This window comes from Bos grunniens, chromosome 29 (genome assembly GCF_055505025.1).
Source record: "Bos grunniens cultivar Pamir isolate PY7600 chromosome 29, Bosgru_T2T1.0, whole genome shotgun sequence".
Classification (NCBI taxonomy): domain Eukaryota; kingdom Metazoa; phylum Chordata; class Mammalia; order Artiodactyla; family Bovidae; genus Bos; species Bos grunniens.
The window spans coordinates 34379386-34394177 of NC_141193.1; the positions used below are offsets into that span (position 1 = coordinate 34379386).

Here is a 14792-nt window from a genome sequence, read left to right on the forward strand (position 1 = left end):
TGGAGAAGGAAATGGCAACCCACTCCAGTGTTCTTGCCTGGAGAATCCCAGGGACGGGGGAGCCTGGTGGGCTGCTGTCTATGGGGTCAAATAGAGTCGGACACGACTGAAACGACTTAGCAACAAATTCTTCTTATCTCCTTCCCAGTAGTATTCCACTTTTCATTGTTATGTTTAGCTTTTTAGCTAGCAGTGGTGGGTGGTAAGCTTGAGAGAACTCTCTTTTGTTCTCATTGAGCCTCAAACTTATATCAATATTTGCATGTATCCCTGAATCTCAGGAGTGTGGCCTCTTCAGTGCTCCTGCCCTCTTTGGGCTGTTCTTCTGGGCCCATTAAGTATTCCTGCTTCTCTTCCAGCAGTAGTTAGAATTTTTTTCCCCTTAGGGCCTAAGTACTAGCGTTCACTGTCCTCTCCACAGATTAAGGCTTTTGTTCCATATGGGAGATCAGGTGAGAAGGATCTGAGTGAAGCAGGTAGAAAGTTGCACCCCCTCCCTTAGCAGCTGCTGTACCCCTCCTCCAGGTCTACCACAAGGGATTATTTTCCTACTTTTTCTCTGTACTACCTGCTGGGGTTTGTGGAGAAAAGTTTTGGAGAATGTGGACTCTCCCAATTTCTGCAGCCTCCAAGGGCTACATACTCTCCTGCCAGGACACATTCAGTCTTCATAATTTACCTAAGCTAAACGCTTTTTTTCCCCAGGGACTAGTTGTAACCCGGAGAAGGCAATGGCAAGCCACTCCAGTACTCTTGCCTAGAAAATCCTATGGATGGAGGAGCCTGGTGGGCTACAGTCCATGGGGTCGCTATGAGTCGGTCACGACTGAGCGACTTCACTTTCACTTTTCACTTTCACGCAATGGAGAAGGAAATGGCAACCCACTCCAGTGTTCTTGCCTGGAGAATCCCAGGGACGGCAGAGCCTAGTGGGCTGCTGTCTATGGGGTCACACAGAGTCGGACAAGACTGAAGCAACTTAGCAGCAGCATCAGCAGTTGCAACCACCCCAGGGAAGCTGGCACCCACATCTTGTCTCTGATGTGACACTCTGTAAAAGGCCTGTCCACTTGGCTGCCCTGTGACCTCCGAGAAGGAGTTCAAGGAAAACTCATGCATTTGCCATTTGTCTGGCTTATTTTCACTGTAAGGATAGGAACAATGCCTTTTCTGGCTCTTCTGTCCTCAAGCAAAAACGGGAAGCCAGGTCTCCTCACTGGAACCATTTGAACTGAATTCCGTGTCCTGCTAGGAGCACTGACAGTACTGTAGCTGCGATGGAAACCCAGCATTTTTCTCAGGACAGCATGTTTTTTTTTTTCCTTCCCTTCTTGATTTCCCTTCCCTCCCGAATGTAAATTTCACTCATAAAATAATTACTGAGCACCTCCTAGTTGGCAAACCCCAAGAGTGTACAGAGAGGCATTAATTAGGGTCTCAGGGTAGAGAGCTTGAGCATAAGGGTGATGGGAGCTGTCACAGGGCTCTGAGTGCCACAGCCACTTGCCTTATGAAACTTACTCATGCCCATCTAATAAGCCAATTTTGGAACCTGCCTCCTTTTGTCAGGCCGTTTTCTTAGCCAGCAAATGCCACCAGCCCAGAAGCCCAAGTCTGAAATTAATGTTGCCACATGCTAGAGATGAAAGCATTACAGACCCCTTTTAGGTTTCCGACCGGCAGATCTCTGGGTTGAGGGAAGAAAAGGATCCTCGATTCCCCAGAATTATAAACACTTTAAGTCAAGCTGCTTGCTCTGACACGTGAGATGTTTATGTTGGATGTATTAATCTGTTGAGAGGGTCGATAAAGCCAACTTAAAATTTGTTTCAGTAATAGCCTGTGTTATAGGCAAGCCTGGGCTGATTTTTTTTAAGTATTAGAGCATTTTGGTTTGGAATCCATTAAGCTGCCCCATGGACCTAAAAGTAGGAAATTCACTGGAGCAATGTGCACTGGCAAAGTCTGTCCAAATCTGTATTGAGAAATACCATAATGATAATAATTTTGATACCATAACTTCTTGGGAGCAACAAAGGTTGCAAAGCACTTTCACTTTCAGCATGTACTTAGTCTTTTGATCCCTCTAATAGCCCTAAAATGGGGTAGGTCAGGCATTATTTCTGTCTGGTTGAGACATGGGTCTGGAAGCCAGACTGCTCCTGAAATCACATGGAAATGTCCAGTAAAAATAAGTATCTGGTATCCTTGCTATGTTCACAACCTGAATTGAACCATTTTTCCTGGACCCATCCTGTATAACTCTTTCCCGTCCATTTTGGGTATTCTCAGGAATCTGACCCCTTTCCTGGTTCATACCTTCATCCCTCAGACTTGACACCTGAGTCTGCTCTTCTGATCTGCCCTCTAATTCCTGTGTGTGTGTGTGTGTGTGTGTGTGTGTGCGTGTGCGTGCACATGTGTGTGTTAGTCGCTCAGTCGTGTCTGACTCTTTGTGACCACATGGACTGTAGCCCACTAGGCTCCTCTGTCCATGGAGTTCTCCAGGCAAGAACACTGGAGTGGGTTGCCATTCCCTTCTCCAGGGGATCTTCCCAACCCAGGGATCGGACCTGGGTCTCTTGCACTGCAGGCAGATTCTTTACCATCTGAGCCACCAGGGAAGCCCTCCTCTAATTTCTACTAACATCAATTACAACTTTGGTCTGTTTGTTTGATTAGCTGACTCGCAACTGCTGCCAGATAAATACCTTACATGCCCAAACAACATCTCTGCAATTACTTAATACTATGGCAACCCACTCCAGTACTCTTGCCTGGAGAATCCCATGGACGCAGGAGCCTGGTGGGCTGCTGTCTATGGGGTCGCACAGAGTCGGACACGACTGAAGCGACTTAGCTACTGCTTGAAATGCTAATACTAATGTTACTTGAAATAATAATAACAACAATTGCTGTCATTTGAGTACTTATGATGAGTCCGATATTGATTTCCATATTTTATCTCACTGAAAATTTGAACCCCAGACTATCCCTATGAAACAGATACAACTTTAGTCCGTAACATACAGATAAGTTACAAAGAATTTAGGTGAACCCAATCAGTGTAGTTGAAAGAACGTGGGCGTATGTTCTGGTTCTGCTCAGTTCTCACTGTGTGATTTTAGACTAGTTACCTACTCTTTCTGTGCCTTGGTTTGATCATCTGTAAAAAACAGGACTGATAATCTCTACCATCTGAGGTTGCTGTGAAGATTAAATGAGAAAGAGCCTGGTACACAGTTGGATCTCAAAAAAAGTGACTTTCACTTTTTTCTTTTAGGGCTTTTATCTTCTGCTTCTGAATACAGCTATGAAGTAGATACTTTGGAATTCCAAATGCAATTTTCTAAAAAGTGATGGTACTAACTTTTCTTTCTTCATAAACCATCAAATATGGCTGTATAATTTCATCAAGGAAGACAGGGAGAGGGGCAGGGGATCCTTGCTGGTAGAGGTGTAGGAAATGCTTTTCAATTTCAGGGCTGGTTGAGAGTAAGGGCTGCAGTGATGTGTAAGCATTCGGTCTTCGATTTGAGGGAGTGACCTTGAGAATGAATCGAGGGCACCGACTTGCTCTGACAAAGAAACCCCTGTATTGGCTAAATAATGTATAAGGGATTTCCATTGGGCAACTGGGGGAAAATTGAATTATTTAATGTATTTCCATTTCGATGAGTTAATCAAGATAATTGCTGTTTTCCTGGATTTTTTTTTTTTTTTTTTTTGTAATTAACAAGGTGCCCGTATGGAGAAGGGAATTTAGCCAGTGAACTTTGTACAAACTGCTGTAACTTTTTCTTTTTTGGTGCAAATTGTATTCAAAAATCTATGATAGCTCCTTTTGTTTGGGAGCTATCTCTAGGATTGTGAGAAACTGATGCTTGATCAAGGTTGAGAAAAACTTAGGGTTCAAAGATTCAAGTTCATTTGGGATTAACAAACTCCGCACGGGGCAGCAGGGCAGAGCTGCAGGAGCGTGAGCTCTGGTATCAGACAGATGTGGGCTGTGACCCCTGTTCTGTGAGGTCTCACTAGACAATAATGAACAAATGAGCCTCTCTGAGCCTCAGTGTCTCCATTTCTGTTTCTTCCAGAGATGATTCGTGGCCTGAATGCAGTAATACAGTCCCTAGCCCATCAGTGATGGGCAGCTAGGCTAGTTCCTTCCCTGTCTCCCATGTACTTGTCTAATATTTGACAGTCTCAGTTGTGTGGAACACGGCTAAAACCTCAAAAAGAAGCTAAAAAAGGATCTAAGTAGAAATAGATGTTACAAGTCTATTCATTAAAATACCTCATAGAGGAACACCCTGGAGATATAATATACATATTTAATTTTGGTGAGGATTATAATAAGCTGAATGTCTGGTTCTCTGACTACACGTACATTTAAGAACCCCTACCCTGGATGAAGAGAAGGGAAGCGAGCTACTGAAGTCAGCCGAAATGACGATACGATAGCGCCACATGGAGGGAGGAGGTGGTAAAACTAAGGATTAGGCCCAGGAGCAAAGAGCTGTTTAGAATCACTTCAGGCAGGAATGGACGGGTCTATAGCCTCATTTCCCGGGAACTAGCTTCATATCGAGGTAGGAGACAGATGGGCCCCCGGGATAGACACCCGCTATTTGTCGAGTAGAGTAAAATTCAAGCTTTGTTCTCACCCAGACACTCCAAGGACAAAGCTAGTGGCAAAAGCTGAGCTCTGCTAAAGTAAAGTGGTAAGAGGCCCACTTCTGAGGTCAAGGACGACCTCCCTGCCTGCCCACGCGCAGGGAGGCTCCTCGGGGGTCGAAAGGGAGGGGACCCTACCCCGTAAGTGTGGATATGCACCCACAGGCCTCTGTGGTGGGATCCACCTTAGCGAAAAGTTGTGCACGCATCCTGGGGAGGGTCCTAGGACCGACCAGTCAGGGGTGAAGAAAGAAACTAGACAATCGGCCAAAGTAAACCAAGACTAGGAAGGATGATGCTAGATAAGTGATTTAAATACCTTCTTACTGTGCGCCTCCTCATTCAGGATGCCCACACTCGTCTCCGTATGTGTGTCTCTGAATTACCGCATTCCTCTTCATTACAGAGGATGACCATACCCTTTCTCTCTGGGTGTGTATCTCTGCCCTGCTTCTGAGTCAGATAAACAAACTCTTTTCCTGTGTGCTCTCCCAGACATTATGTTGTGTCTCTAATAATAAACTTTCTGTTTTTATAGTTTTTGCCTCCTTGAAACATTCTTGCTTTCAAACTGCGGCGAGTCAGGGCCACTGTACTTCTAGCCTCTAATCCCTGGTTTTCTAGTGACTAGGATTCCTGGTTTTCATCCAGGCTACCCAGGTTCAATCCCAGGGCAGGGAGCTGAGATCTTTCTTCAGGACCTCACACTGCTGTTTCTCTGAGATCAATTTGGCAGCATCAAATGTCTTGTTTCTTATTAACGACCTTGACTCATAAAATAAAGATTTATGCCTGTATAATGAGAAGGGAGGCGTCTAATGCACTTCATAAATTCCATCCAAAATGTTAAAAGTGAAAGAAAAAGTTTTGAATCATAAAGATGTGGATGTGTGAAGTGAGTTAGAAAGAGAAAGATAAATACTGTATTCTAACACATATATATGGAATCTAGAAAAATGGTACTGAAGAATTTATTTACAGGGCAACAGTGGAGAAAGACATAGGGACAGACTTATGGACATGGGGAGAGGGTGAGATGTATGGAAAGGGTAACATGGAAACTTACATTACCATATGTTAAATAGATAGCCAACGGGAATTTGCTGTGTGTCTCAGGAAACTCAAACAGGGACTCTGTATCAACCTAGAGGGGTGGGATGGGGAGGGAGATGGGAGGGAGGTTCAAGAGGGAGGGAATATATGTATACCTGTGGCTGATTCATGTTGAGGTTTGACAGAAAACAGCAAAATTCTGTAAAGCAATTATCCTTCAATAAAAAATAAATTAATTTTAAAAAAAGATGTGGACTTGGATCATGTGGACAATTGCTGACACTTAACCAAGTATTTTCTATCTGTCACCTCCCTGTAGTGAGTCCATTTTACAGAGGTGGAAGCTGAGGCCTAGGGAGATTAAGTCCACAGGAAAAGCTGGATTCAGGCCCAGCTTCTCTGACTTCAAAGCTCATGCCTTTCCTCCTACACCATATTCCTTCCTAGGAGTAATCATCTGGGTTATTAACATGCAGAACATGTAATCGGTCATGGTTTGCATCTCAAGTGAATTAAAATAAAAGACATCCATAAATGAACGCTTCATCAGTTTACCTCTAATTCTACAGTGCGGCCATGAAGCAAAACCACCAAACACTTACTCATAAAACGTTGTCCATCCATTTTCATTGCTCTTGGTGGCTAGCAGGCCAGAGTTGCCGTGGTACGTCATCATGGCCAACTCGTGTCCTTGTGTGGTTACACTCTTGAGTGCGCTGTTGGTGCCCATGGTCACCCAGTACACCTGGCCATCCGGGACCACCAGCCAGAGGGGCATCCCCGTGGAGTCTCTGCGGACGTTGACCATGTTGCCGTTGTTGTCTGTGATGAGCGTGACGTCACCATCCCCGGTGTAGGTGAAGTTGTACAGGTAATCTCCCGTGGGGAGGCTTTGGGTGTACAGATGCTTGCCACTGGTATCAAACAGGTAGAGCTCCTGGTCGATCGGGGAGGACAGCTCATACATGTTCTGGGTGTTGAGGAAAGGCTTGTTCTTCCTGATAAACCGGATTCGGATATTCCCAAGGTCGGCCACATAAAGCTCCCCGTCAGCACACACAGCCAAGGAAGATGGGATATTCAGCTTCGCGTCTTTGGCGTAGCCATCATCTCCAGAGAAACAATCACAGTTGGCATCATTTTTACAGTCACAGCCACTGGGGGCCCCAGCAACCAGTGAGATTTCTCCGCTGGTGGTGACCTGCCTGATGCGGTTGATCTTCTTCTCGTCGGTCTCAGCAATATACAGGACCCCATTGTGAGAGACAGCCAAGGCAGTGGCCGACTCCAGGGTCGCGTGCACGGCCACCTTGCTCAGCAGGAAGTGGTCGATGCCGGGCACCTGACAGTGCATGGGCCTCCCGGCGACGATGCGCACCTGGTGGTTTTCAGAGATCTGCAAGACCACGTTGTTGTCCAGGACATAGAGGGAGTTGTCCATCGGGTTGACCGCTAAGTCTGTGGGCCACTCCAGGCGAACCTGATGATGGAGACACGGACACTCAGATGCCTGGTGAGGTGCCCACCACCGATCATCCCACACCCTGTAGAGCCCTGGGTCGCTGTAGAGTGGACCAAACGCCAGCACAGGCAGTCCTGCCTGATCAGCAGGCAGCAGCCTGTCATCACCCGCAGATATCAGCCCCTGATCAGACAGAAACTATGCGAGAGCCCCACCGAGACATCTGATGGTCTATGTTAGACTGACAAAACACAGAGAAGGGGATAACAAACAAACAAACAAAAGGAACAGGTGAGAAGAGAGACTTCTGAGTCAGACACGCCTGGATTCAGATCCCCGTTCCCTCACTTACAGCCTTGGGCAAGTTACTTTGCCTCTCTGAGCCTCAATATCCACATCTGTGAGATAAGTAATGGCAATAGTCCCGAGGGTCTGACCCCCTCAGAAGTGCTCAAAGAATGGCAGCTAATGTTACTGAGGTGGGAGGGGAAGGCAGATGGAGTCTGGAGGCTGAAGGAGAAGTTGTTTAGAGGCTTAAGGAAGATCTTACGTGAATTGTTGCTAAACGCATGGCAGAGGATTTCTCAGTTCATGGAGTAACACATGGCTAGGGGCTGGGGATGTAAAGTGAATGCAACCCTGGCCCCTGTCTGACATAGCTGCAGACCTGTGATTCTCAAATCTGGCTACACAGGAAGGACCCGTGGTGATTTAAGAAAGTATTGATGCTAAAATTCCATCTCTGATCAATTAAGTTAGATCCCTGGGTATGGAGCTCTGGGAAAGGCACAAAAGCGTCCTGGATGATCCTAATATGTGCCTGGGAATCAAAACTGGATCTTTCTCCTTCAAGGGTGATCTCTGGCCTGAGAGCATTGGCATCGCCTGAGAGCTGGTCAGTATAGCAGAATGGTAGGCCCCACCCCAAACCTACTGAATCTGAATTGGCATTTCAACAAAATCCCTCGGAGGCTCCTGCACATGCATACTGAAGTTGGTGATACGATGGTTTCTAGTACCTCAGAGAACAAGTCCACCTGGGAAAGATGAACAACGTCAGCTACGGGAATGGAGGGTTCAGAGGTCCTGCGCCCCAGGTCTGAGCCTCCTCTGAGCCAGGCCGGGATGCCGGCAGGGATCACAGGGGGCTGGCCTGCAGGTGGGCATGCAGGGGACTGCAGCCTGGCAGGTCTAAGGTCAGGATGCTGTTTCTTGCCTTGGTGGCCTTGGAGGCTGGGATGTTGGGTATCTCGCCCTGGGAGGTGCTGGCACTAAGGGAAGCCCTTTGCCAGCTGTGTTCCCCAAGAGATCCAGCCACAATGCACGTAGGCGGACAGCTGCTGCCTGCGCTTGCCTTATCCACCCCACTGCTGGGGACTCTTCGCCTTAGGATCCTGAGCCTCCAACAAGTCCTTGACATTCCATCCAACTTGGGGCTTATTTAAATAAATGTTACACGTTTGAGTGAGCCATTTCTCTTCCAGAAATTTACACCTGTACACCCCTGACTACAGAGGTGCTTATCACAGCCATTTTTAATAACGCTGAAAGGCTGGAGCCAACCCAGATGCTCGATGACAGAGACCTGGCTGAAGAAATTATAGTCCATTTCACACACCCACAGGTTAGAGCACTCTGTGCAGCAGTTAAAAGTGACGTCACAGATGGATACTTAATGACACGGGAAGATGTTTGCTACATATTAAGTAGAAAGAACAGTTTGAAGATCTGTAATCACAGTGTGATCCCAACTGGGGGAACCAGACAATAATAAAGTAGATAGATGATGGACAGAAGCGGGGTTAAAAGCTTGAGGGTTATATACGGAAATGTTAACCGGTATTGGGAGGAGAGGGAATTTTAACTTTCTTCTTTGTCACTTAAAATTTTTTATATTTCCTGCAATGTGCAAGTGGGAGTTGACTATAGTGAAAAGAAACCCCAGAAGACAATACACCTTTGAGACGTGGCCACCTCCATCTGGCCCTTGAGCTCAGGGCCCTTCTCAGCACGGAGCAGGCCCTGCAAGCTGCACTGCTCCGAGGGTCTGCTTGCTCCTTCGCCCCCGGCCTGGGCCCCCTCTGCCCCACAGCACAGGGGGTGCCAGGCAACGCCAGCACCAGCGGCTGGGCTGCCTCCCTTCACACTTCCCAGCACTCCCCGGAGCACAGCATCACAGCTGCCTTCGGCTGCATCAAGAACACAGTTTACTCTCAAGTGACAGGGGAATTTTCAATTTCCTAAAGCCCATTTCTTGTCAACACTGGCTGCTAAATATTTTATGCCCTCTGGCCCTGTGGTGCCTTGGGGACATGCTTGCCGAGACCTTTCTGCCTGTCATTATGATGAAAAGACGGCTCCTTGATGGGTGGGGGAACCTGGGAGGGAGAGGGAGAGGAAGCGGGGAGGAGGGAAGGACAAGCCTCTCCTACTCTCTCCTGCGTGCACACGTGCACATAGCCACCCAGGAAAGAAGGCGAAAGAAGTGCGCTTGGAGTCATGGTGCGTGTATGATGGTTCTGGACCAAGTACCTATGCTGCTCTGATTTTACCTCCCTGTTAGCGATGACCGCGTGGAGGCTTCATTTCCCATCACCAGAACGGAGGGACGTCACAGTTTCTGAGGTCCCTCCCCTCCAGCTCGCACTTCTGTCATCCTGAGATGGAATCAAGCTCCCTCCCCCTCCCCCAGAGCATGCTGTGCCTTTATTAAAGCTCCCTGACTTGACTGCCTCATTGCAGAGTCATTTGCAAAAACGGATCATGGAATGGATGGACGAATGACTGGTGAATGGCATAGAGAGAGGGAGGGATTGGGGGTCTGGATACTTTACTTCTTAGTTTAGTCCACCAGTGACCACAGGTGTGACCTTCCTCAAGTTACACAAGTGCTTTGAACTTCTTTCCTCATATGTAGATGGTGCTAATAAATCTTATATGAGTAGTCGTGAGGATCAAACGAGACGATGCACAAGGAAATTCTTTGTAAATTACAAAGAGAATGAATACTTACAGCCCATTATTAGCTGCCAGACACTGTGTGGGGCTCTTATGTAATATTTATTACCCCCTTCTACATATGGGAAAGAAGTTCAAAATGCTTTACATGATATCATGAAAAAAAATTTCCTTTCTGCACCCCTGAGGGAACCTAGCACAGAGCTCTGCATTTATAATCACATTTTCCTTCACCAAGTCTGTTTCGCCATCTATAAAATGGGGTATGCAATACCTACCTTGAGGGATTATTGTTGTTGTTCAGTCGCTAAGTGGTGTCCGACTCTTTGTGACTCCACGTGGGATTATGGTGACAATTAAACAAGAAAAGTTGTCATATCCATCTCTGTGTCCCCATTTGTAAGAGTGCCTGCACACAGTACGTTCTCAGGAAATCATTTTGGACTATGGACAGGGTGATGATACTCAGTGTCTGTGGTGGCCGCAGGCTGCAGAGTTGAGAACTCATGCCTGGTTCTGAATGGATGCTCCGGACAGATGGCAGCACCTCCCATTACGTCTCTACTCTCTGCCTCCCTCTGTTTTCTCCTCCCACCTGGTCTTCAGTCCAAGAGAGCTCCCTGGTTCTCCTCCTTGCATTCTTATTTTTAAACTTCTGCTCAATCACTTTGATTTATTTTAAAATTCATTAAAGTACATGAAAAGTTTTCTAATTTATGGCTTTTTTTCCCCCCAAAATTTAAAGTTAATGCCATTTACCTAATTTTCTTTCAGCCATGAAAGGTTTTCTTCACATTTCTAACAAGAATTTGTTCATTCCATTAGTTTTCTTTTTTTTTTTTTTTGTACACGTGTTCCCCATCCTGAATCCCCCTCCCACCTCCCTCGCCATATCATCCGTCTGTGTCATCCCAGTGCACCAGCCCTGAGCATCCTGTATCATGCATTGAACCTGGACTGGTGATTCATTTCACATATGATATTATACATGTTTCAATGCCATTCTCCCAAATCATCCCACCCTCGCCCTCACCCACAGAGTCCCATGCCAGTCAGAATGGCTGCTATCCAAAAGTCTACAAGCAATATATGCTGGAGAGGGTGTGAAGAAAAGGGAACCCTCTTACACTGTTGGTGGGAATGCAAACTAGTACAGCCACTATGGAGAACAGTGTGGAGTTTCCTTAAAAAACTGGAAATAGAACTGCCTTATGACCCAGCAATCCCACTGCTGGGCATACACACCAAGGAAATCAGAATTGAAAGAGACACGTGTACCCCAATGTTCATCGCAGCACTGTTTATAATAGCCAGGACATGGAAGCAACCTAGATGTCCATCAGCAGATGAATGGATAAGAAAGCTGTGCTACATATACACAATAGAGTATTACTCAGCCATTGAAAAGAATACATTTGAATCAGTTCTAATGAGGTGGATGAAACTGGAGCCTATTATACAGAGTGAAGTAAGCCAGAAAGAAAAACACCAATACAGTATACTAATGCATATATATGGAATTTAGAAAGATGGTAATGATAATCCCTTTGCATTCTTACCTCTGAGCGGTTTCTCATTTCTCTGCCTCACCTCCCTGCTCCACACAGCACAGTAAAGCAGCTGCGTGTTTGTGATAGAGGAAGCTCTGAGGATGAAAGCCAGGCCCCTTCCCATATGCATGTATAAGAGTTTATGGCTATGTCAGAGAGTGTGGTAAAAAGAATCCTGTGCTTCAATTCGGATGAGGGCGGTGAGGACCAGGGACATGGAGATTTCAGTCCAGGATTTCTGAATTTAAGTGTGGATTTTTTTTCCCCCTCCACAATATGCCAGTTGTCTTCCAAGACTTTGATCTGGCTGCTTGGCAGCACCTCCAGCTAAAGCTACACAATTTTCCAACGTGTGGATTGAAATTTTTCGGCACCCTGTGCTGGCTGGTGGAGGGCCCATTTGGAGAACTGAAGAGACTTGGACGTAACATCCTCAGGCTGTGGCTGCTTCCTGACGGGGTAAATCAAGCTTGCTCACAGACTGGAGAGGGAAACCCTCGAGCCAGCAAGGGGAAGCCTGCCAAATTGGAAAGACGGGTGGCAGAGAACAAATTCCCACTTGGGAGCATAACAATCAGTAGCTGGTGCAGAGGGAAACCACACCAGCACCGGACAGGGAAGCACGCAGCTGCGGGACGGCCGGCAGCAGCCCTGAGGTCCGGGTGAGGGGCTCGGCGACACGCTGGGAGCAGGGGCGGGCATGAGCCGGGGAGCCTCCCAGCCTCCGTCACCTGTTGAACCCAGGCAGCAGGTTGGCAGTGAGTGGCAAAGGGCCTGTATGCAGGCTCCCCTAGAAGTGAGGGTGTTTAAAAAGCCAAGTGTGCCCACTGCTAACACCAAATCCAAATTTAATGTGATTTGAACCTCCTTGTATCTCTGGCTTTGCTAATCTTGACAAGATGGATATTCACTGATTCAGCGCCAGCCAGGTTCTACTAAAGGATTGAGCAATAAAGGACACATCCCTTCTCAAGTCACTGTAGGACAAACTAGGGACACGCTGAACAGCAGCCAGAACCTTGTGTCTCTCTTGGGTCTACATGGGGCTCCTGGAGCCCACTCACTGAGGTTCAAACCCTGGTGTGGTAAGGTAAGTCCTTTCCTTATTGGCTGCAAAACACACTCCAGCTCCAACTCCTGCTTCTTCCTTCTACGAACCCTGTCCTCAGTGCTCAATCTTCCAATGTTCCTTGAATGTTTCCGGCCCACTAACACCTTTGTGCCATTGCACACGCAGTTTCCATTGTGTGAAATGTCTCCTTTCTTCCTGCCACCCAACAAACTCCTATTCAGCCTTCACAAGCTAGCAAAGTCACCTCCTCTGTGAAAGCGGGACTAGAATTTCTGTTTAGTGAGCCCTTCCGGAGCGCCGAGTGGTGCTCGGAGCTCTTGCATACATCGTTTCCATATTCTCAAGGCAATCCTGCCAGGACAACATCAATTACTCCTATTTTAGAGACATGAAAAGCGAGGCTCAGAGGACCTCAGCAACTTGTCTAAAGTTATACAGCTGGTGAGTGGCAAAGATGGGATTCAATCAATCCACTAATGAATTAATCAACAAACGAGTATTGGGTGTGCTCCTGTGTACCAGGCACCCTGGTTACAGCAGAGGAAAAGATGGACAGAATTCCTGTCCTCACGTAGCTTACAGCCTAGAGGGAGAACAGGCAATGTTCAAGTATCTGTGAATTCATGAGATTACGGATTTAAATTTACACTGTATGAGGCTCTCCTGCCTTCGAGGGCTGCATGGGGCAGATTTCTTCAGTCCTCCGGGTCTTCCTGTGTCACCCACTTGTCACCTCTGATGGTGACCATCCAGAGCCCCACACTGTGCTGGACTCACCTATGCGTCCTTAATGCTCTTAAGAGGCCCTGCACCAAGAGTGTTCTCACAAGCCTTGTGCAACACAAAGACGAACAGCCAGCAGGCAAGCCAGGTGCCCAGGAGAGGACAAGCATGCTGACCCAGGGCCCCAGCAGACAAAACCTCCTTACCTGAGAGATATCCATCACAGAGTCACAGCTCAGGGGCCGGGCGGAACTGAGATCGTTGGAGCCCAGCAGGGTGGAGATGACCCCGTTCTGATCAATGCGTCTGATCATGGTGCCGTCCACGAAATAGATCAGCCCCGACTTGTCCACTGTGATGCCTGGGGTGGAGAAGCCCAAACAGGACATCCAGCCTTAGAGGTGGTTAACAACCCGCGTACTCAGGGAAACATGCAGGGTGATGGGCACATCTCCTCTATGATTTGATTAGATCTTCCCCACGACATTCATCCCCTCTCTGAAGACAGCTGCCCAAGGGCTTGTAAAAGGGGATCAGCACAGGCCTCTGGTTGTTCTACCTTGCTGCCTCTGGAGATATTTACCTATCATCTCAGTCATCCACAAAACCTGGACTCATAACTGCCGGGAGTTAAGCACTAGAGGTAGTGGCAAGGAGGAACATTTTCAATGTCAAATGATGGACTATGTAAATTAACCTACTTCTGAAGACCTGAAATTATAATCATCAAATCCCTTTGATTGCAGTAATCTTTCTTTTCTTCCAGGACAATCATCCCTCACGCTTTTCTAGTCTATTACTATTTGATGTTATTCTATTCTAATTTTTAATTTCTTTGGCCACACCATGCAGCTTGCAGGATGTTAGTTCTCTGACCAGAGATTGAACCAGGCTCCCTGCAGTGGAAGTGTGGAGTCCTAACTACTGGACCGCCAGGGAGTTCTCTATTACTATTTTAGTTTCATTGGTTATTTTCGAATTATAGAGCCTAAAAAAGAATCCTTTGGATTCGTGTAGGGAATATTGGTGAATTTAAAGTCTAAAAAAGGCACAATGAAAGGCACAATGAATTATCCAACGTTCCTTTCCTCCAGTTGCTAGACTATCCCGCCTGCTGACTTTCTCCAGGGCCACCTGTGTGACCTCAGGCAAGTCACTGGATGCCCTTGCATTTGTTTTCTTAGCTGTGAAATGAAAAGACTGTTCCAGATCTGTATTTGTCACGTTTGGATGTGTATGACAATCACCCGGGAGCTGGCTAAAAGGCACCATTCCCTCAGGCACCTGGTTCACAAAA

The 14792-nt window shown here is 47.0% G+C and overlaps 1 protein-coding gene across 14 annotated transcripts in view; it reads right to left on the minus strand.

Moving 5' to 3' along the window:
• The window catches only part of TENM4 (teneurin transmembrane protein 4), a 1162188-nt gene that overhangs the window by 39901 nt on the left and 1107495 nt on the right, over positions 1-14792 (minus strand). For all 14 annotated transcript variants that reach the window (XM_086385810.1, XM_086385811.1, XM_086385817.1 and 11 more), the window contains 2 exons: positions 13702-13856; positions 6333-7210 (listed from right to left, as the gene is read on the minus strand). In XM_086385810.1, coding sequence (XP_086241936.1) covers positions 6333-7210; positions 13702-13856 — 1033 coding nt within the window. The remainder of the gene's footprint in view (positions 1-6332; positions 7211-13701; positions 13857-14792) is intronic.